Source organism: Trichomycterus rosablanca, chromosome 2 (assembly GCF_030014385.1).
Source record: "Trichomycterus rosablanca isolate fTriRos1 chromosome 2, fTriRos1.hap1, whole genome shotgun sequence".
Lineage (NCBI taxonomy): Eukaryota > Metazoa > Chordata > Actinopteri > Siluriformes > Trichomycteridae > Trichomycterus > Trichomycterus rosablanca.
The window spans coordinates 58,614,496-58,639,237 of NC_085989.1; the positions used below are offsets into that span (position 1 = coordinate 58,614,496).

The window sequence follows — 24,742 nt, forward strand, 5'->3', positions numbered from 1 at the left end:
GACCCTGCGCTCTGACCCCAGCTTCCAAACAAGCTGTGATACGCAAGTAAGAATTTCGTTGTACTCTTAACCCATGTAACCAATGTTTGTGTTACACTGATGTTATAAAAACTATTGAATGTACGGTTGATTTTTATTTGGTTCTTTACCTATTTTTCCATTCCTATCATGTCATTTCAGAATTACTGAGCAGTTGCTAAAAAACTGTTTATTACCCAACATGAACCAGCTACATCGACAAGACCAAAGAGATGGTGATTGATTTCAGGAGGTCCAAGCCTCCTCTGCTTCCGGTCTCCATCGATGGTATGGATGTTGAAGTAGTGAGGAGCTACAAATACCTGGGAGTGCACTTGGATGACAGGCTGGAGTGGACTGCTAACACGGACACCGTATACAAGAAGGGCCAGAGTCGTTTTTATTTTCTGAGGAAACTTCAGTCCTTTGGTGTGTGCATGCCCCTGCTGTGGACTTTCTACCAGTCGGTTGTAGCCAGTGCTCTTTTCTACGCTGTTTCCTGCTGGGGCAATGGCATCACAACCAGCGCCTCAAAGAGACTTAATAAACTAATTAGGAAGGCTGGCTCGGCCACTGGAGTTAAGCTAGATTACTTGGTTGGATAATGTTGTTTTTCTTAGAACTTACACCACTTATACACTGATGTCACTTTATTTTCTAAACTCCTAATTTGTTGTTGCATATTATTATTATTATTACTTACTCCATACTGGTATATAGCAGCTCCCCTGTGTATCCCTTATGGTTGTGCAATATGTGTAGAGTTCTGTGTTTCTGCTGCTGTAACGGAACAATTTCCCTCAGGATTAATAAAGTTCTACCTACCTACCTACCTACCTACCTACCTACACCTACCTACCTACCTACCTACCTACCTACCTACCTACCTACCTACCTACCTACCTACCTACCTACCTATCTGACCCGGTTGTTATGGCGGAGTTGAACGTTTAAAAAGAGAGGTTGTAGCATGGGTAAAATTGGTAAAGGAGTCAATAATAAAGGGCAGCTGTAGCCCAGTGGGTAAAGTTACTGGTCCAGTAATCAGAAGGTCACTGGTTCAAGCCTCACCACTAACAGGTTGCCAATGTTGGGCCTTTGAGCAAGGCCCTTCACCCTCAACTGCTTAGATTGTATACTTTCAAATGCTGAAAATGTCAATAATGAGATAAAAAAAAAGTGGTTGGCTCACTCAAGATGCATAATAATTGCATAAACCTATAAGGGTATAATTTATTAGAGTTTGATGGCTGGATAGAATTGTGGCAACATTTGGATCAATGTTCTGTAACAGTGGAATGCTTGGAGGGTTAGGTCGTGTAGTGTGTATCCAGATGTTTCTCCTGGCTTGAATAAAATGTAAAAAGAGGGTATAGGAGGGTCGCTACTTGTGAAGAGGAACTGTTGCCTGCAAACTACGGACTTGATTTAGATGTGGTTCAAACTCACAGTATCTAATTTAATCAGTGGTTTTATAATAAATCAGCACCTCTTACAATCAGGAATCTTCCCACAATTACTTACAACAGCTTGAAGTGTTTATTAATTTTGTAGCCACATTCATAGAGAACTAATACAAACAAATCATTAACATTTATAAAATACAATGACATCTTCATTTTTTTTACCACTACAATCATATTAAATAACTATAAACTTTAACATTACTCTTGTATATGTAATGCAAACATGCAAAAATCAGTGTAAAAAGTTATGTTTAAGGGCTGATACATGAGCAAAGCAATTCCCACACTGTGAGCACTAATGCGATTTCTCTCCAGTGGGAATGCACTGATGTTTTTTGAGATGACTCCGGCGATTAAAACTGTTCCCACACTGTGAGCAGTGATATGGTTTCTCTCCTGTGTGAACGCGCTGGTGTACTTTAAAAACACTCAGTCCATTAAAACTTTTCCCACACTGTGAGCACTGATAGGGTTTCTCTCCAGTGTGAATGCGCTGATGGGTTTTAAGATTACTCTGTTGAGTAAAACTCTTACCACATTGTGAGCACTGATAGGGTTTCTCTCCAGTGTGAATGCGCTGGTGTATTTTAAGATTACTAAATCGATCAAAACTCTTCCCACATTGTGAACACTGATACGGTTTCTCTCCAGTGTGAATGTGCTGGTGTATTTTGAGCTCACTCTGTCTACTAAAACTATTTCCACACAGTGAACACTGATATGGTTTCTCTCCGGTGTGAATGCGCTGGTGTATTTTGAGAGCACCCTGATGATTAAAACTCTTTCCGCATTGTGAACACTGATACGGTTTTTCTCCGGTGTGAATGCGCTGGTGTTCTTTGAGATGAATCTGTTTAATAAAACCCTTCCCACACTGTGAGCACTGATATGGTTTCCCTCCAGTGTGAATGCGCTGGTGTATTTTGAAATCACTCTGATAAGTAAAACTCTTCTCACACTGTGAGCACTGATATGGTTTCTCTCCAGTGTGAATGCGCTGATGTATTTTGAAATTATTCTGATAACTAAAACTCTTTCCACACTCTGAGCACTGATACGGTTTCTCACCAGTGTGAATGCGCTGGTGTATTTTGAGAGCACTCTGGCGATTAAAACTCTTCTCACACTGTGAGCACTGATACGGTTTCTCTCCAGTGTGAATGTGCTGGTGTTCTTTGAGATAACTCTGGCGAATAAAACTCTTCCCACACTGTGAGCACGGATACGGTTTCTCTCCAGTGTGAATGCGCTGGTGTATTTTGAGATGACTTTGCTCATTAAAACTTTTCCCACACTGTGAGCACTGATATGGTTTCTCACCAGTGTGAATGCGCTGGTGTACTTTGAGACCACTCAGGAACCTGAAGCTCTTCCCACACTGTGAGCAGACGTTTCCTTCTTTCTGTGTGTGACTGAGAGAGGTGTTAATGCTGACAGTACCAGAGGACGTTTGCTGATTACTGGAGCTTCTGGTGGGCGTCAGATCCTCATGTTCAGTCTTAATCTTCACCAGCGCATCATATTTATCATGGTTGCAGCTCTTGATGTGATTGTGGAGGTGATTTTGGGTTGTAGAGGAACGTGGACACGAGGAGCAGGAGAAATCCTTGTTTAGTTCTGAAACAGAAAATAATAAAATACATAGTCACTACTGGTAGTATGAGGCAGTACCTGCAGCCCTTTCAGGTTGCACAGGTAGTCCAGCTCCTCCAGGATGGCACCTCCATACGAGTCTCAAGAGCATGGAGGAGATACCAGGACACAGGCCGTTACACGAGGAGAGAAGGACAGTGCTGCAGAAGGGCATCAACCCAGCAGCAGGACCGGTATCTGCTCCTTTGTGCGAGGAGGAACAGGAGGAGCACTGCCACAGCCATACAAAGTGGAGGGTCGCACGAACCTCCACGTGATAGCCAACGGTACCCTGAATGCTGTTAGGTACCGAGATGAAATCCTCAGAGCCATTGTCAGACCTTATGCTGGTGCAGTGGGCCCTGGGTTTCACCAGGTGCAGGACAATGCCCGGCCTCATGCGGCCAAAGTGTTTAGGCAGTTCCTGGACGATTACTGTCCAGGAGCTAACTGATGCCCGGATCCAAGCCTGGGAGGACATCCCCCAGGACACCATCCGCCATCTCATCAGAAGCATGGTAGTGATGGTGGATGTGGTGGTAGTAGTATTACCAGTGGTGGTGGTGGTAGTACTGGTGGTGGTAATAGTAGTAGTGGTGTTAGTAGGACTAGTGATACAATTTAAATTCCTGGAGCAAACACTAAGTCACAAAAATGCTACAAGAAGTTCAGCTACACATAAATACTGTTAGATAGAATAATAAGGTGTCCATAAACATTTGGTCACTTGTCCTTACTCTGACCGCTGTGTTCAACAAAGTTACACATCCCAGCAACAGTCAACCACAGCACCTGTGTAAACAAGTTTTATGCCCCCACCACACCAGCTATATATACTAGCCAGTTTCATAGAATAAACTGGAGGTTTTACTCTGACTGTCTGTGTGTGATGAGTACTTCCCGTGCGAACTCAAAATTTTCAGGACCGCTTTTCTCATATTCAGCAATGACACCGGAGTAAAAGAAAAAAAAGAAAAAAGATCCGAGCAACTTGATGTTCTAACAAATGGTGGAGAATGCGGGCAATCTCAATCTTATTCATGAATCTTTTAGGATTAGGCCACTCTTCTGCAAGAGGGGATACACATCTTTGTGGATGGTTCATTTTCCAAATCAAATGACTCCACCCTCCTCTGTGGATATGCTGTATGTCAATTACCAAATATTGTAGTTGCGGCCTTATCTGTCCCTTACAAATCTGCACAGGCAGCTGAACTTGTTTTTTTTTTCTTTGGGCAGGCTAAGACCATTTACACAGACTTAAAGTATGTGTATGGGGTTGCACATGATCTTGGGAAATGTATTTATTTATTTACTAGGATTTTAATGTCATGTTTTACATTCTTTTGTTACATTCATGACAGGACAGGTAGTTACTCATTGCACAAGATTCATCAATTCACAAGTTTAATGTCAAACACAGTCATGGACAATTTAGTATCTCCAATTAATCTGACTGCACGTCTTTGGACTGTGGGAGGAAACCGGAGCTTCTGGAGGAAACCCACGCAAACACGGGGAGAACATGGGGGAGAACTCCACAGAGGAAGGACCTGAACCGCTCCACCTGGGGATCAAACCCAGGACCTTCTTGCTGTGAGGTGACAGTGCTACCCACTGAGCCACCGTGCTGCCCTGATTTTGGGAAAATATGGTCGGAATGAGGATTGGTTTCTGCCAATTGTCAAAGTTAAGAGTCCAATTCTGAAATTGCAAAAAGCAACGCTCTAGCTGATGCTACAGTCAAAACAGGCTTGCTCACGGTCTGCTGGTTGCAGACAATCTCTCCTTTCCTTTTGCTGATGCGGTTACCCGGTTTTTTTCACAAAATGACTTGGCCTTTTGGGCCAAACATAACTGCTCTCCTGGCTCTGATAGCATTATTCGTAATTGTAACTCGCGTATTGCATTACCTTCCTCTGTTATGCCATTCCTCATGCAGCACTTTAATGGAGTGTTACGTGTCAAAGAGGGGTGTAGTAGGGCTATTTACACATCAGTCTTGCATTCGAAAAGTGAGTTCATCTACGTCTTTGCTTTTAAGCACAATACAACCACGGGCGGTAAACATGATTCTCTACCACCAGAACAGCCTTTTACAGCTTTGCAAGTTGACTTTACGCACATGCCATCTTGTGGACGGTATTTACTTGTCATTGTGGATAGATTTTCCAAATGGGTTGAAGCCTTTCCCACTGCTACGAAAAAAGCTGAGACTGTGATGTGATATTAGCACAGGAAATCTTTCCCAGATATGGTCTTCCTCTGTGCTTTGATAGTGACCTAGATACTTCATTCACTTCTAAGGTTACTCAGAAGTTATGTAAATATCTGCAGGTTAATAGGCATTTTAGGTAAAAATGGAGTTGATTTGTTACCTGCTGTGTGGGCTGAAATTAGAATGAGGTCATTTTTGGCAAACCATTGTCTTGTCTGTTGGTGAAGGAAACTATCAAACTAACTAACTAACAAACTAAGTAACTAACAAAGTTTTTTCTGCAGGTGACCTGGACATGCTGACCTGTGATTATGCAGCGGCGTTGGTTAAAAAATTGTCTACTATACATGCTAACATTTTTGTCTCTCTGCCTATTCCACCAGATAACCCATATCAGCCTGGTGATTTAGTGTTGGTGAAGTTTTTTAAATCTTAGGAAGGTTGGAGAAGCTGACCACCCACTGACTGGGGTTTTGATAGAGTCACAGCCTCAGTGGATACATGCATGTCTTAAGTGGTGCCCAAAACACACAACCCACAGTCTGCGGGACAAGAATACTGACAGCTGTGATTTTGATACTGACAATGGTTTAAACGCTTTTCTCATATTCAGCGAATAACACTGGAGTAGAAGATCTGAGCAGATTTTTCTTTAAAAAGAACTTGATGTTCTAACAAATACCAAATAAAAGATGTTATTGTGCTCAAGAAAAATGCCTTACTAAGTTCATCTTTATCTTTGGGTTCCTCCTTCTTCACCAGCTCCACCTGGAAACCTCCACACTGTTGGTCTTTTGGGGAGAGGTCTTCCTCAGAGCTGACAAGTTCCACAGGAATTATGGATCCTTCATCTGAAATTCCATCAATATGTAAATAAGAAACTCAGCAACTGGAGGAAACTGAAGGTTGTGGGTTTGGTTTTCCAATTACAAATACATCCTAGTTGGATTAAAAACTTAAATCCAGACTAGACAGTACGGTACAGCACAGGTTCTAATCCCACAATCCACATTCCCTTATTATTTCCACTAATTGATGACTCCAATCACTAATCACACTGTACTGTACCACACTGTCTGGTGGAAAAGTGGCATATTGCCTCATATTTACTTACAGAAGTAAGTATCATCTTCATCTTCCTCCTTTTTTATTATTTTTATCTGGAATCCTTCATGTTGTAGATCTACAGGAGCGGCGTGTTCCTCTTCTACTGACTCCATCACTAAACATCTGATAAATGGATAAACAACATGTAAACAAAGCTAAAATAACTTGACGCGTTTGTATAAAAATGTTAACGTTTAATAATGAACAAACCGAATCAGTTCCGATCAATTGATTTATTTTGCTGGATCGGTTCAAATGAGTCGGTTCATCAGTACTGAATCATGTGTGATGCTAACAGTTAGCGGAATAGCTAGCAGCCTAAGCTCCTCAAAACCTTACAGTGGTGTTTTATTATAAATTCTAGTTTTATTATTAATTAGAATGTAGTTAATAATTTAAGTGTAATAAATAAATATTTTACCTACAGATGATTCACTTTAGTGCAAACACATCAGCTGCTGAAGCTTCTGCTTCTTGTTGTTTAAATTGAGATGGTTGAGCTACAACCTTCAGGTTTATTAGCGCCCCTACTGGTGTGAGCAGTGTGAGAACTGACTCAGGGTTGCTGTGGGTCCAGTTCACTAGGCAAAAGGTAGGAAACACCCTGGACAGGTCGCCAGTCCCTCACGAGGCGGACACACACATTTACACTGTAAGATTTAAATATGTTTGAATCTTTTTGTGAGTAATATGCTTCTAAGATGTTCATGATGACCGTGTTGTGATGACTAGCTTTGATGTTTATTTGGACACATGAACAGTTGTCCAAATACAGCACAGCTCGTTCTATGGCAAAATCACCCACTTTGCTCTAACTGTAGAGTGTCTTACCCTACGTACTGGTCTGTCTCTATTAATTACAATGGTCATGTGTGTCTTTCACTCATGATTGGGGTAAAGCTCCAATTACGGCGTTGTATGATGGTGAGAGATGTAATCTCTCACATCTCTCACCATCATACAATGCCGTAATTGGAGCTTTACCCCAATCATGTGTGAAAGACACACATGACCATTGTAATTAATGGTCATTGTGAATTTCATATGGACCTGATCACCAGTTCCATTGTTATGCAATGAGTGGTGATCGGTCGTTATGCAAATCAATTGCATATAAGGTCGGGGGTATTCAACACCAGCTCAGACTGAAGAAGTCATTCGGATAGAGTGACGAAACGTATCTCTACAACAAACTTGTGTCCAGATGAACTGATTTAACTTTGTGGACCATTTGGTTTGGTTCCTCCACATCACAAGAACGAGCCAAACTCCAGCGTATAATCAGGACAGCGGAGAGGATCATTGGATGTAGTCTGCCAACGCTTCAGGACATGTTGAAGCGCGCTGGCAAAATTACAGCAGACCCCTCTCATCCTGGACATCACCTTTTTTTAAACTCTTCCATCTGGCAGAAGACTCAGGACAATAAAAGCAAACACACCCAGACATGCTAACAGCTTTTCCCCCAGAGCTGTAACACTTCTTAACCACAGTTGTTCTCTTGGGTGAATGTTGGTAAATACTGGTTAACAATCCGTGTGCTGTCGGGTCTGTTAAATATGTTCTATGTTACATGTCATACATGTGTAATTATCTGTACTATTATGTGTATTGTGTGTACTACTACGAATTTCCTCAGCAAAGAAACACCACACAGGTGACCAAATTCCAACTCCTGTAGATCTCCAGTTAACCTGAGTGCATGTACTTAGACTGTTGGAGGAAATTAGAGCAGACACGGGAAATACTGAACACAGAAAGGACTCGGACTGATTCACCTGGAAATCAAATTTAGGACCTTACTGCTGTGAGGCGACAGTGCTACCCATCAAGTCACTGTGCCATCCTCATTTATTCATTCATTCATGGATCATGATTAATCCAAAACACGGATAATAATAAAGATAATTACATGAATCACACAAGACTTGTATATCTGTATAGGAGTGGTAAGAGAAGCCATGGGGGGATATGACCTTCCTGAGAGAGTGGGTGTAAACAGAGAATAGAAGAGTTGATCCTCCACCCAGGACTAGAGGAAGACAAGCATCAAGGCTCTTCTCTGTACTGGAATGAGTCTCTTGCAGTCTTTAAAAAACGATTAAAAACCTTCATCACCTCTTTACTAAACACTTAAGCTGACTTGTACTTACTTACTAACACTCTTATTTATTTCTTTTCATTTCAATTAAAAAACACTTTCGTTCTAACAGGTTTGAGCAGATTTGTGTTCTTGGACTGGTGTTTACTTAAACTAGAGTAATGAAATGTTTACTATGGAAGCTCTTCTGTGAGTCGCTCTGGATAAGAGCGTCTGCTAAATGCCAAAAAATTTAAATGTAAGAGCACCAAGTACAGAGCCTTGAGGTACACCAGTTGAGAGAGGGCAAAAAGGGGATCAAGATGCCCTGTAGGAAAGCTCTTCCAGGTAGGAGGTCATAACTAACTGGACACAAACTAACCAATGGTTTACCATCCTCGTCTGTGCTATAGGGTGGTAGCTGTTTGGATCCTTGTGTCTTTTACCAGGACATTTGGAAATGATGATGACTGTTGCTTCTCTCCATGTTTCTGGGATTCAGTTTTCTATACTGTAGTAGAGGTAGTTATGGTAGTTTTAGCACCTCTAACAGTCAGGATTCCTCCCACAATTATATACAACAGTTTAAAGTGAATAAACAATTTTATTTATTTATTTTGTGGCCACATTCACAGAGAGGTGATGACAGCAAATCATTAACATTTATAAAATACAACGACATTAAATATTTATAGGAAATTAATAACCACTATCATCATATTAATTCACTATAAACCTGCAACATTACTATTGCATATTTAATGTAAAATCAGTATAAAAATCAAGTTTTTAAAAGAAACAAACTTTTAGATTAAAGATGAACATTGAAGATGAATTTTAACATTTTAAAATGTAAGTGGACGTGTAGGAAAATCATCATCAGTTAATATTAACACACACTAACTCACACCTTTTCGGGTATTAAAATAACTCTTTCTGTTTTGATCCCCTCATCCTGTGTCCTGTGTTACCCCTGATACATGAGCGAAACGGTTTCTACACTGCGAGCACTAATGCGATTTCTCTCCTGTGTGAATGCGCTGGTGTATTTTGAAAACGGTCAGCCCATTAAAACTCTTTCCACACTCTGAGCACTGATACGGTCTCTCTCCGGTGTGAATGCGCTGGTGTATTTTAAGATTACTCTGTTGATTAAAACTCTTCCCACACTGTGAGCACTGATACGGTTTCTCCCCAGTGTGAATGCGCTGGTGATTTTTAAGATTACTCCATCGATCAAAACTCTTCCCACATTGTGAGCACTGATATGGTTTCTCTCCAGTGTGAATACGCTGGTGTATTTTGAACTCACTCTGTCTATTAAAACTCTTTTCACACTGTGAGCACTGATACGGTTTCTCTCCGGTGTGAATGCGCTGGTGTTCTTTGAGATGAATCTGTTTATTAAAACTCTTTCCACACTCTGAGCACTGATAGGGTTTCTCTCCGGTATGAATGTGCTGGTGTGTTTTGAGATCACTCTGATAAGTAAAACTCTTCTCACACTGTGAGCACTGATATGGTTTCTCTCCAGTGTGAATGCGCTGGTGCATTTTGTAATTACTCTGATAATTGAAACTCTTCCCACACTGTGAGCACTGATACGGTTTCTCTCCAGTGTGAATGCGCTGATGTATTTTGAGATAACTCTGGCGATTAAAACTCTTCTCACACTGTGAGCACTGATACGGTTTCTCTCCAGTGTGAATGCGCTGGTGTACTTTGAGATGACTCTGGCGATTAAAACTCTTCTCACACTGTGAGCACTGATATGGTTTCTCTCCGGTGTGAATGCGCTGGTGAACTTTGAGATGACTTTGGTCATTAAAGCTCTTCCCACACTGTGAGCACTGATACGGTTTCTCCCCAGTGTGAATGCGCTGGTGTACTTTGAGACCACTCAGGAACCTGAAGCTCTTCCCACACTGTGAGCAGACGTTTCCTTCTTCCTGTGTGTGACTGAGAGAGGTGTTAATGCTGACAGTACCAGAGGACGTTTGCTGATTACTGGAGCTTCTGGTGGGCGTCAGATCCTCATGTTCAGTCTTAATCTTCACCAGCGCATCATATTTATCATGGTTGCAGCTCTTGATGTGATTGTGGAGGTGATTTTGGGTTGTAGAGGAACGTGGACACGAGGAGCAGGAGAAATCCTTGTTCAGTTCTAAAGAAGAAAATAATAAAATACATTTATAACATTATAAATAATAAAATACATTTATAACATTATAAATAATAAACTACATTTATAACATTATAAATAATAAAATACATTTATAACATTATAAATAATAAAATACATTTATAACATTATAAATAATAAAATACATTTATCTACAGCTTATTTTTTAGGACCATTTTAACTCTGTAAAAACTGATTGGGTAAAATATCAGTTCTGGTTTTACTGGATCTTAGTGCAGCCTTTGACACCATAGATCATAGAATACTGCTGGACAGGTTGGACCAAGTCCGAAATCTTGGTGTTCTAATAGACTCATTTTCACCAGCCATATTAAAACCATCACCAGAACAGCCTTCTATCATCTTAAAAATTTATCTAGAATCAATGGTCTGATGTCCCAACAAGATCTAGAGAAGCTCATTCATGCTTTTATCTCCTGTAGGGTGGACTATTGTAATGGTCTCTTAACTGACTCCCTATAAAAGAGTAAAACAGTTCCATCTCATTCAGAAGACGAAGAGAACAGAGCACATCACTCCAGTTGTAATACGGGACACACACCCATTTACCTATAGGGCAGTTTAGTATCTCCAATTAACCTGACTGCATGTTTTTGGACTGCGGGAGGAAACTGGAGCTCCCGGAGGAAACCCACGCAGACAAGGGGAGAACATGCAAACTCCACACAGAAAGGACCCAGACCGCCCCACCTGGGGATCGAACCCAGGACCTTCTTGCTGTGAGGCGACAGTGCTACCCACCGAGCCATCATGCCACACATTCAGCTACACATTCAGCTACACATTAAAACTAAATAAAAGATGTTATTGTGCTCAAGAAAAAATGACTTACTGAGTTCATCTTCAGGTTCTTCCTTCTTCACAGGCTTCATCTGGAAACCTCCATCCTGTTGGTCCCCTTCCTCAGAAGGGACGAGTTCCACAGGGATTATGGATCCTTCACCTGAAATTCCATAAATATTAGAAGAACAACAACTGGAGGAAACTGAAGGTTGTGGGTTTGGTTTTCCAATCACAAATAAATCCTAGTCATATTTAAAAGCTTAAATCCAGACTGGAGTGTATCAGCACAGGACAGTACGGTACAGTACAGGTTCTAATCCCACTATCCACATTCTCTTATTATTTCTACTGATTAGTGACTCCAGTACTAACTATACTGTACCATACTATACTGTACCACACTGTTTGGAAAAAAGTGTGTCATATTGCTCCATATTTACTTACAAAATAAATCATCATCTTCATCTTCCTCCTCCTTTATTATTTTTATCTGGAATCCTTCATGTTGTAGATCTACAGGAGCGGCGTGTTCCTCTTCTACTGACTCCATCACTAAACATCTGATAAATAAACGGATAAACAACATGTAAACAAAGCTAAAAGAACTTGTTTAAACTACGTTTAATAATGGATAAACCGAATCCGTTCTGATCGATTGATTCATTTAGCTGGATCGGTTCAATTGAATCGGTTCATCAGTACTGAATCATGTGTGATGCTAACAGTTTGCGAAGCCGCTAGCAGTTTGTGTGCTTCAACGAGAAGTTACAGCTTCTTATATACACCCAGCGATATTTTATTATAAATTCTTGTTTGATTATTAATTAGAATGTAGTTCATAGTTGAAGTGTAATAAAAAATAATTATTATTTTACCTACAGATGATTCACTTTAGTACAAACACATCAGCTGCTGCAGCTTCTGATTCTTCTTCTTGTTGTTTGAACTGAGGGCTTTGATCTACAACGTTCAGGTTTTTTAGCGCCCCTACTGGGACCGATATGTGTGTGAGAACCGATATTAACGCCACATTCATTCAGCTTTATTAATCCTAATCAAGGTCGCGGTGCTCTTCATTATAATTAACTATATTTAATCACTTACACTAAATCATATTCACCAACCCTGTATTTATTATATAATAAAATATTGTTGCTGTGTTAATGTTGTGGTTCATCCTGTAACAAACTCTGTAGATTAAACCCTGATGAATAATCCAGCCTAGAGAAGATCATGACTAACTGGAGTTGAACAATCCAGACCAAGTTACTTCAACCTAATTCAATCCAAACCGACTTACTAAAACAATCAAAACCTCAATTCATTCAGACTGACTCACTAAATCAATTCAAACTGATTTAAAGAGACTAGATTTATAAATCCAGACTGAATAACTAAATAATTTTAGACAAAATTACGGAAGCTTCTACACTGAAGTACTGATGTGGCTGCATGTTCCCATCTCCACCCCTTACATCAGAACAAGAACAATTACAATCATTTTACGTTTATTAATTTCAGAAAATTTGGGACATTTTGTAAAATGTGTGATTCTGTACGCACTACAACGGTGTGGCTTCGTAGACAGAGTGCGTGTGCCTGACTGGCCTGCCTGCAGTCCAGATCTGTCTCCTGTTGAAAATGTTGAGGGCAGTTTGTAGCCTAGTGGTTTAGGTACTGGACTAGTAATCAAAAGGTCACTGGTTCAAGCTTCATCACTGCCAGGTTGCCACCGTTGGGCCCTTGAGCAAGGCTCTTAACCCTCAATTGCTCAGACAGTATACTGTCACAGTACTGTAAGTCACGACGGCGAGCACGGACTGTTGAGCAGCTGAATCTCGTATCGAGCAAGAAAAATTCAACTCGCACAACTGCAACAATTAGTGTTCTCAGTTCCCCACACATTAAAAAGTGGAATTAATAGGAATGCTGATGGAACACAGGGGATAACACGCCCTGTCCTGACTTTTTTGGAGTCTGTTACAGCATCAAATGAAGTTGATCAGTGAAACACTGGAAATCATAAAGATTCAAGAGAATTAAAACATCACAGATTCTTCTTTTTACTGCCTTTTTACTAAATGTCCCAACTTTTCTGGAAATAGGATTTGTATAATAATACTAAGTTTATTTTGATTAACGGTAGTAAATCAAGGTTTTCCCCAGAGTTTAATAGTGATGGACATCAGATACTTAGAAAACCAAATGAACAGATAACCTGATTTGAACATCAGCTATCATGAAACACTTTCTACAACCCCAAATCAGAAAAAGTAAGAGTTTCTTACATTTACTTTGACTTTTATTTGATGTCAGACAGGATGAACCTGAGATATTTCATGTTTTATCTGCTCAAGTTAATTTCATTTATTAATAAACATCCATTCCTGCATTTCAGGCCTGCAACACATTCCAAAAAAAGTTGGGATTGGGCAATTTAGGTCTAGTAATGACGTGAAAAAACTAAATAATGATGTGATTCCAAACAGGTGATGTGACAAAACAAGTTTTATAAGTAACATCTAAATATAAGTCAACATGTAAAAAATAATAGTGGGTCAGGATGACCGCGACCTCATAAATGAGCAGAAAAGTCACTACAGTCATATTACAATACACAGAGCAACATCAGATTCAAACATTATACAGAATAGGGAATCACCCCACTGGACTCTGTAAACACTGTAATACACAGGAAACAGTCAAACTCAGATTAATAGATTACAAAAGGTTTAAAAAAGAAAGAACAGAGTTAGAGAAGCATGTTGGAAAACAAAACATGACATTAGAGAAACTGCTTGAAAGAACGTCTAGGACAGAGTGTAGTCCTCTCTAAAGCTACCTGAGAGATACAGGGCTAATGATGCCATGCCGATGATGCCATTTCCACTGTCCTTCACACAGCTCTTACACATCTGGACACAAAAGATTGTATGTCAGAATTCTATTCATAGACTTCATCTCTGCATTCAATACTATCATCCCCCAACAGCTCATTCTCAAACTGGACAGGCTGGGGCTGAACACCTCACTGTGCAACTGGCTGTTAGGCTTTCTGACCGGAGACCACAGGCAGTACTGGTTGGCAGTAACACATCCAGCACCATCACACTGAACATGGGGGCCCCCCAAGGATGTGTGCTGAGCCCCCTCCTATTTATGCTGCTGTCCCATGACTGCACACTGTTGTACAGTTCCAACCTCTTCATCAAGTTCACCATTGACGCGACTGTGGTGGCTCTCATAAAGAACAACGACGAGACAAACTACAGGAGTGAGGTGAGTTGCCTGGCCTTGTGGTGCAGACACAATAATTTGAGATCTTTGAACGTTGAGAAGATGAAGGAGATTGTTGTGGATTACAGGAGAACGTGCACCAACATGCTCCTCTGACCATCAACGGTGCTGCTGTGGAGAAGGTGAGCAGCACCAAGTTTCTGGGTGTGCATGTCACAGAGGACCTCTCCTGGACTAGCAACACAGCATCACTAGCCAGAAAGACTCATCAGCACCTCTACTTCCTCAGAAAGCCGAGAAGAGCCAGAGTCCCAGCCCCCATCATGTGCACCTTTTTTAGAGGTACCATCGAGAGCATCCTGACCAGCTGTATCACTGTATGGTTCGGTGCCTGCACCGTGTCCTGCCGCAAGACACTCCAGCGCATCGTGAGAGCAGCTGAGAAGATCATTGGCACCTCTCTCCCCTCCCTCCAAGAGATACACAACACCTGCCTCACTCAGAAAGCCCCCTGCATGGCAGGTGATCTCACCCACCCACTACATAGCTTCTGCTGCTATCAGGAAGGAGACTGCGGAGTCTCTGGGCCAAGACCAGCCGACTGAGGGACAGCTCCATCCATCAGGCTGTCAGGATGTTCTCTCTTCCTGTTCTGCCCCCTGCATTTACTAACTTTGGATCCTGCACACACATCTCAGGGTCCTAACACCCTTCCTCCGCATAAATACTGAACTTAACATCCCCAGGAACTGTTTGTGCACTCATCACTTTTACCTGTTTATAAGCTCATCCAGTTGCACTACTGTTTATAATTGCACTGGTCATACCCAGACTTGAATCTGCATTGTGTTACTTTACTGTCTTGGTTGTTAATATCGGGACCTATATTTTTCATATTTTACTACTCAGTGTAAATATATTTTGCATTTAGTGGGTTTATTTAATTCTTATATTTTTCATATATTGTAGCAGCGATATGTGAGTGATGTTCATATATGTGTGTTCAGATTTTCTGAGTGAGTTACAGTTTATGAGACTTGCCGTTTGCCCTAGCATTGAACAAAGAAGATTGTTTTGGCACTGGAGCTGGGCGGTCTGACTGCTATTACAACCCCAATTCCAATGAAGTTGGGAAGTTGTGTAAAACATAAATAAAAACAGAATACGATGATTTGCAATCCTTTTCAACCCATATTCAATTGAATACACTACAAAGACAAGAATATTTAATGTTCAAATGGATAAACTTTATTGTTTTTTGCAAATATTCACTCATTTTGAATTTGATGCCTGCAACATGTTTCAAAGAAGTTGGGACAGGGGCATGTTTACCACTGTGTTACACCACCTTTCCTTTTAACAACACTCAATAAGTGTTTGGGAACTGAGGACACTAATTGTTGAAGCTTTGTAGGTGGAATTCTTTCCCATTCTTGCTTGATGTACAACTTCAGTTGCTCAACAGTCCAGGGTCTCCGTTGTCGTATTTTGTGCTTGGGACAGTGATAGCCTAGTGGGGGACAGTGGTAGCCTAGTGGGTAGAGCTTTGGGCTATCAACCGGAAGATTGGGGGTTCAAATCCAGGCTCTGCTATGCAGCCACTGTTGGGTCCTTGAGCAAGACCCTTAACCCTGTCTGCTCCAGGGGTGCCGTAAGGTGGCTGACCCTGCGCTCTGACCCCAGCTTCCAAACAAGCTGGGATATGCGAAGAAAGAACTGCATATGTATATGTGACAAATAAAGTATATCTTCTTCTTCTTATCTTCTTCTTATAATGCGCCACACATCTCAGATGAGCTCGGGCCCAGAGAAGCCGGCGGCGTTTCTGGGTGTTGTTGATATATGGCTCTCGCTTTGCATGGTAGAGTTTTAACTTGCACTTGTAGATGGAGCGACGAACTGTGTTCACTGACGATGGTTTTCTGAAGTGTTCCTGAGCCCATGTGGTAATATCCGTTACTGAATGATGTGGGTTTTTAATGCAGTGCCGCCTGAGTGATCGAAGGTCACGGGCATTCAATGTTGGTTTTCGGCCTTGCCGCTTACTTGCACAGATTTCTCCAGATTCTCTGAATCTTTTGATGATATTATGGACTGTAGATGATGAAATCCCTAAATTCCTTGCAATTGCACGTTGAGAAACGTTGTTCTTAAACTGTTGGACAACTTTGTGAACAACTCACGCAGTTGTTCACAAAGTGGTGAACCTTGCTTGTGAACGACTGAGCCTTTCGGGGACGCTCCCTTTATACACAATAATGACATTTACCTGTTACCAATTAACCTGTTCACCTGTGGAATGTTCCAAACAGGTGTTTTTTGAGCATTCCTCAACTTTCCCAGTCTTTTGTTGCCCTGTCCCGACTTCTTTGGAATGTGTTGCAGGCATCAAATTCAAAATGAGTGAATATTTGCAAAAAAACAATAAAGTTTATCCATTTGAACATTAAATATCTTGTCTTTGTAGTGTATTCAATTAAATATGGGTTGAAAAGGATTTGCAAATCATCGTATTCTGTTTTTATTTATGTTTTACACAACGTCCCAACTTCATTGGAATTGGGGTTGTATTTCTAACTAAACAGTTTAACTTAACTACACCTTGTTGTGTGTCTAATTTCCACACCTCCACCATCGCACGCAGCATCTCCACCTGACAAGTGGTAACACTAGTGATAAAGTACGAGCAATAACAAGAAAACAATAAACACGACAATATTTAAAGTTTATTGTTTATTAAATGTTTATTGTTGCACCATGGGTATGAGAGTAACATAATTTAAATCATTTGTATATCATGTACTGTACATATTGCACTTTGACTTTTTGACTTTAATAGAGATTTTTTTTTTACTGCCAAGCTGCTGTTCAACTCCAGTCCAGTTGGTGGCGCTGGTGCGTCTTAAGTTGTTCTGCCAACCGCCATTAAACATCATAAGAAGAACAAGAAGCTGCTGTGTTTGTACTGTAGAGCCTCATCTGTAAGTAAAATATGTATTTAATTATAACCCTTATATTTAATTATAACTACATTCTAATTAATAATAAAATTAGAGTTCATAATAAAACATCACTGAGGATTTGAGGAGCTTTAACTCCAGGTTTATTTAAATACACAAACTTTTAGCTGCTCCGCTAACTGTTAGCATCACACATGATTCAGTACTGATGAACCGATTCAACTGAACCGATCCACTAAAATGAATCAATTGAGTTTCTTCATTATTAAATCTAACATTTTTATATAAACATCATATTTTTAAACTTTGTTTACAGTTGAACTTTGTTTACATTTGAACTTTTGTTTATAGTTGAACTTTGTTTACAGTTGAACTTTGTTTACAGTTGAACTTTGTTTACAGTTGTACAGTTTTATAGTCACAGTCAGGTGAAAAGTGTAAGCGAGCATCTTTAATTGTGTACTAGCTTGATGAAGAAAGAAATAAAGTGTTGATGCACAAATGATGAGGAGCCTCATACTTTAATGACTTTTATTCCAGAAAGATAGTTAACGTGTGGGGAGTTTCACTCTTCCATTCATCATGGAATCCCCAAAAGGGACAAAACACAATCAACACGGAATTCTCACTGCGGTCGCTCCATCTACACTAAACGTTTTACTGCACGTCTAAACCATGTATTACGGTACCTGAAGCGTTAAAGAGGGTAAAACTGGTGTTTACAGTTTAATAAACATCATCTACCATGTTCTGATGTACAAAATCCACTAAATTCAAGAAGAGCATCAACTCTGTTATTAATGAAATACATTTCAGACATTTTTACTGTAGGAATTTGTTGTGATCGGATCTCAAACTCATGTAAAGTGTTGAGCTAATTGGGTTGTGTTAATACCACTTTTTGAAGAGCAATTAAATTAACAAATCAAATTGTTAACAAATGTCACCCTTATGATCATAAAGAACACTTAGTCTAGTACTCATGTTGTAATGTATAGTATACATTTTTACTGAATAAGTAATGGGAACAAACTCATGTAATGTGTCTATTCGGTTCTACAAAGACCAATAAAATTAGCAAATCAGATTGTTATCAAGTGTCACCCCTACATCCATGAAGGACACTTACTCTAGTACTAATCTTGTGATATAGAGATAATTTTACTGTAGGAATTCAAAACAATGAGATGGCAAACTTAAGCAAAGTGTCAGTTTGGTTGTGTACAGACCACTTTTTTTTCTACAGTAAAGCATCTACAGATTCCAGGACCCAAAAAACCATAAAACTCTGTAATTATTACAAGGAAGAAACCTTTACAGGTACCAAACTCAACAGGGACTCTCGATGCTGCCTGGTGCCACAGTAGCTTCAGTTAATAACAATAACAACAGCCAGTTACTACTGTCTAAAATAATTTCCTTTTAATTATAAACACAGGACATCCATCTATCTATCTGTCTGTCTGTTAGATCTTTAATAATGCAGTCAGCAGAAGAGGGACACGTCACCCCTGTGGATCTACAACATGAAGGATTCCAGAAAAAAGTAATAAAAAAGGAAGAGGAGGATGATGATGATTTCTTCTGTAAGTAAATGTGGAGCATAATACCACTTTTCCACAAGACAGTATGGTACAGTACAGTGTGGTACAGTACAGTGCAGTTAGTATTGGAGTCACTAATCAGTAGAAATAATAAGAGAATGTGGATAGTGGGATTAGAACCTGTACTGTACCGTAATGTCCTGTGCTGCCAAACCAGTTGAGTTTCTTATTCACATATTAATGGAATTTCAGGTGAAGGAACCTTAATTCCTGTGGAACATGTCACCTCTGAGGAACATCTCACCCCAGCGGATCAACAGTGTGGAGGTTTCCAGATGAAGCCTGTGAAGAAGGAAGAAGCTGAAGATAAAGATGAACTCAGTAAGATATTTTTATTGAATAGAATCAGAGGCACCTGGGATGAAGCATCATACAGTGAAAGCTTGTATTGTGCTCATGCAGATCAGTGTGAGCAGGAAATGATGAATGCAGGATGAATCACGTTACAGGACTTTAGCATCGGATCTCAGTTTAACATTTACTAACAATCTTTATTATTTATAATGTTATAAATGTATTTTATTCTTTATAATGTTATAAATGTAGTTTATTATTTATAATGTTATAAATGTAGTTTATTATTTATAATGTTATAAATGTATTTTATTATTTATAATGTTATAAATGTATTTTATTATTTATAATGTTATAAATGTATTTTATTATTTATAATGTTATAAATGTATTTTATTATTTATAATGTTATAAATGTATTTTATTATTTATAATGTTATAAATGTAGTTTATTATTTATAATGTTATAAATGTAGTTTATTATTTATAATGTTATAAATGTATTTTATTATTTATAATGTTATAAATGTATTTTATTATTTATAATGTTATAAATGTATTTTATTATTTATAATGATATAAATGTGTTTTATTCTTTTCTGCTTCAGAACTGAACAAGGATTCCTCCTGCTCCTCGTGTCCACGTTCCTCTACAACCCAAAATCACCTCCACAATCACATCAAGAGCTGCAACCATGATAAATATGATGCGCTGGTGAAGATTAAGACTGAACATGAGGATCTGACGCCCACCAGAAGCTCCAGTAATCAGCAAACGTCCTCTGGTACTGTCAGCATTAACACCTCTCTCAGTCCCACACAGGAAGAAGGAAACATCTGCTCACATTGTGGGAAAAGCTTTAAGTACCAGAGTCCTTTTAAAATACACCAGCGCATTCACACTGGAGAGAAACCATATCAGTGCTCACAGTGTGGGAAAAGTTTTAATCAACAGAGTAATCTCAATAAACACCAGCGCATTCACACTGGCGAGAAACCGTATCAGTGCTCACAATGTGGAAAGAGTTTTAATAATCAGAGTGCTCTCAAAAGACATCAACGCATTCACATTGGAGAGAAACCATAGCAGTGCTCACAGTGGGAGAAGAGTTTTAATCAACAGAGTGCTTTTCATTTACATTTTCAGCATTTAGCAGACGCCTTCATCCAAAGCCACTTACATTACAGTTACAGTATACAGTCTGAGCAATTGAGGATTAAGGGCCTTTCTCACGGGCCCAAAAGCAGCAACCTGGCAGTGGTGGGGCTTGAACCAGTGACCCTCTGATCACTGATCCAGTACCTTAACCACTAGGCTACAGCTTTCAAAAGACATCAACACATTCACAATAGAGAGAAACCACATCAGTGCTGATATTATTTGGTACCAGCTGAGAATGTTTGCTGTTCAAAATCTTTTTTGAACCGGTTTAAATCAAGTTCGTGAAACCAGAACAGAGCTTGTTCCACGTTGGCTGAAAAGGGCTGTGTCTGTGGTGGACAGCATAAAATTTTATTGTGGTAGCTTTCTGTCTCCTGGCAATGACATGACGTTCAGTTAAAGTTCTACGTGTTGTTGTTTTTGTGCATTAAATAATGTTGCAGGTTTATAAGGAATTAATATGATTGTAATGGTAATAAGTGTAGTTTATATTTTATTTTTAATAAAGAATTAGTCATTATTTGCTTGTATTAGTATCACTTTTCTATAGATGTTGTGTGGAGCAGGACTGACGGACTCGGATGTACTCATAGAGACGTACTGATCATTATTTATTAAAACCCGACTGATAATAAAATCTCTTGATGCATCCTCAATAATCCAGGTACACAAATCCATCATTCATCTGGACACATATTTGTTTCCAGAAACGTTTCGTCACTCATCCAAGTGACTCCTTCAGTCTGAGTTGGTGGTGAAAACCCCAAACTTATATGCATTCGATTTGCATAACAATGGAACTGGTGATCAGGTGCAAATCACAATGAGCATTCATTACAATGGCCATGTGTGCATGTCACATATCATATCACGGCATTGTAAGATGGTAAGAGATGTACTCTCAGATGTACTCCCCCCTTCTTTATACAGCTACATTGAGAATATCACCATTTATCTCAGGTACGTTGGTACATTGGTAAAAAATATACCAATAATTACTATTAGCATTGATTGCTAACTGAAATTCTGTATACGGCTACATCGACAATATAAACATTTACCTCAGGTATGTTGGTAGATTGTTAAAAAACTGCTCCATATTGCTAATATTACAATAATTACACTTAGCATTGATCGCTAACTGAAATTCTGTGTTCATCTATAATGAGAATATCAACATTTACCTCAGATCTGTTGGTACATTGTTAAAAAAACTGCTCCATATTGCTAATATAACAGTAATTACTATTAGCATTGATCGCTAACTGAAATTCTGTGTTTAGCTATATTGTGAATTTAGTTTCACTTCATTTTCCTCTAGATGTAAAACTTTGGACTTGGTGTCACTGTGTTTTATTGTTGAGGCTCTCAGGACACTTGGCACCACATTCCTATGAAGGTTGATGAAGAGCATCTCTCCCTCTTATAGCAGACGATGCTCCTGTAGCAGCTAATAGAAATGGATTGTAATGTGGAAGTTACACTTGTAATGAGGTTCTAAGAGCAGCTCCATAGCAGAGACCATTGTTGGTTTTAACAGGACTGGCAGCTTTTGTTCTCGTTTAGCTTTAATCTCAACATGTGTAAAGTGATCACACAGCAGTTTAGTTTAAGTGTTTGTTGGGAAAACACCTCTAGCAAATGAGCACATTCCTTAGCATATTCTGTTGTTTTCTCAGATCACAAAGAGTAGGGAAATGCTCAGTGTTTCCCTTTTTAATTGGCATGTGCCACAACTTTAATTTGGCTTCAAATGACTTCACATGAGAAAGGAGTGTGACCAGGAGCCGGTTAGGCCCTTGGAGTTTAACACTGAGCTCTGACAAATAGCTTGTGATGTCAACCATGAACGCCACATCACAGAGCCACTTAACATCACTGAGTTATTCCACATGTTTTACTTTAATTTCCATGAAACTTTTAACAGCATCTCTGAGTTCATAAAATCGCATCAACATGTTTGCCCTGCTTAGCCATCACACCTCACATTAGTAAACCAAATCTCCAAAAGTCTGTTTTAAGTCTGTAGTAACTCCACTTAGTTTGTTATTATTAGCTTTTCAAAAATGTCCTCACCTCTGGTTGTATTGTGCATGCCCTCCAATGAAAGTAAATCCTCTCTTGTGTCAAAATCCGGCATAATTCCACGTAAAAAATTGCCAACTGGCTGGTATTTGTTATGTCTGTCGTCTCGTCTAAAGCCAGCGAGTAAAACTCGAAATCCATGATGGAATCTTTCAGAGAGTTTTTAATATCCTCTGATATATCACCAATATGGTCAGACACTGTCCGATGGGAAAGGCTGACATTCTGAAACAGTTTTAACTTGCACTCCTTCATAAACTCGCCATCAGAATAAGGTTTCAGTCGTTTTGCGATTAGTTCACTCACCACATAACTCACCTCAATAACACTGTCCAGAAAGATGCAGCTAATTAGACGAACCTACAGTCACGGTTGTCACAGCTCATTGGTTAATTTGATATACGTGTCATCATTAATTGTGGGGGACAGAGATGCCTGGGCTGTTTTGTTTGAGCACTGATACGGTTTCTCTCCACTGTGAATGCGCTGGTGGGTTTTGAGATGACTTTGTGTACTAAAACTCTTTCCACACTGTGAGCAGTGATATGGTTTTTCTCCAGTGTGAATGCGAGTAGTAAATGACTTACCTGAACAGAGATTGCTCGCATTCTCCACCATTTGTTAGAACATTAAGGTTTTATTTTTAATAAAATCTTGCTGCTCAGATCTTCTACTCCAGTGTCATTTGCTGAAAAGCTTATGGACATCTTCATATTCTGTCTATCAACCATACTGCTCTGTGGAGAAGTGCTGATACACTCCAGTCTGGATTAAGTCTAAGTAGTATTTATTTGTGGTAACCAAACCCACAACCTTCAGTTTCTTCCAGTTGTTGAGTTTCTTATTCACATATTGATGGAATTTCAGGTGAAGGAACCTTAATTCCTGTGGAACATGACTCCTCTGAGGGACACCTCGCTCAGTGTGGAAGTTTCCAGATGAAGCCTGTGAAGAAGGAAGAAGCTGAAGATAAAGATGAACTCAGTAAGATATTTGTATTGAATAGAATCAGAGGCACCTGGGATGAAGCATCATACAGTGAAAGCTTGTATTGTGCTCATGCAGATCAGTGTGAGCAGGAAATGATGAATGCAGGATGAATCACGTTACAGGACTTTAGCATCGGATCTCAGTTTAACATTTACTAACAATCTTTATAATTTATAATGTTATAAATGTATTTTATTATTTATAATGTTATAAATGTATTTTATTATTTATAATGTTATAAATGTATTTATTATTTATAATGTTATAAATGTATTTTATTATTTATAATGTTATAAATGTATTTTATTATTTATAATGTTATAAATGTATTTATTATTTATAATGTTATAAATGTATTTTATTATTTATAATGTTATAAATGTATTTTATTATTTATAATGTTATAAATGTATTTATTATTTATAATGTTATAAATGTATTTTATTATTTATAATGTTATAAATGTATTTTATTATTTATAATGTTATAAATGTATTTATTATTTATAATGTTATAAATGTATTTTATTATTTATAATGTTATAAATGTATTTTATTATTTATAATGTTATAAATGTATTTATTATTTATAATGTTATAAATGTATTTTATTATTTATAATGTTATAAATGTATTTTATTATTTATAATGTTATAAATGTATTTATTATTTATAATGTTATAAATGTATTTTATTATTTATAATGTTATAAATGTATTTTATTATTTATAATGTTATAAATGTATTTTATTATTTATAATGTTATAAATGTATTTATTATTTATAATGTTATAAATGTATTTTATTATTTATAATGTTATAAATGTATTTTATTATTTATAATGTTATAAATGTATTTTATTATTTTCTGCTTCAGAACTGAACAAGGATTTCTCCTGCTCCT

General features: G+C 38.7%; 1 protein-coding gene and 1 pseudogene across 1 annotated transcript; one reads left to right on the forward strand and one right to left on the reverse strand.

Annotated features, from left to right (window-relative positions):
- The window catches only part of LOC134302895 (uncharacterized), a 657,104-nt pseudogene that overhangs the window by 555,270 nt on the left and 77,092 nt on the right, over positions 1-24,742 (forward strand).
- Positions 1,578-10,449, reverse strand: LOC134336155 (zinc finger protein 658B-like; the record flags this gene model as incomplete). Its single annotated transcript, XM_063018854.1, has 3 exons — positions 1,578-2,845; positions 5,886-5,892; positions 9,597-10,449. Coding segments are annotated over 3 exons (1,926 nt in total), but the record flags the coding sequence as incomplete, so codon positions are not given.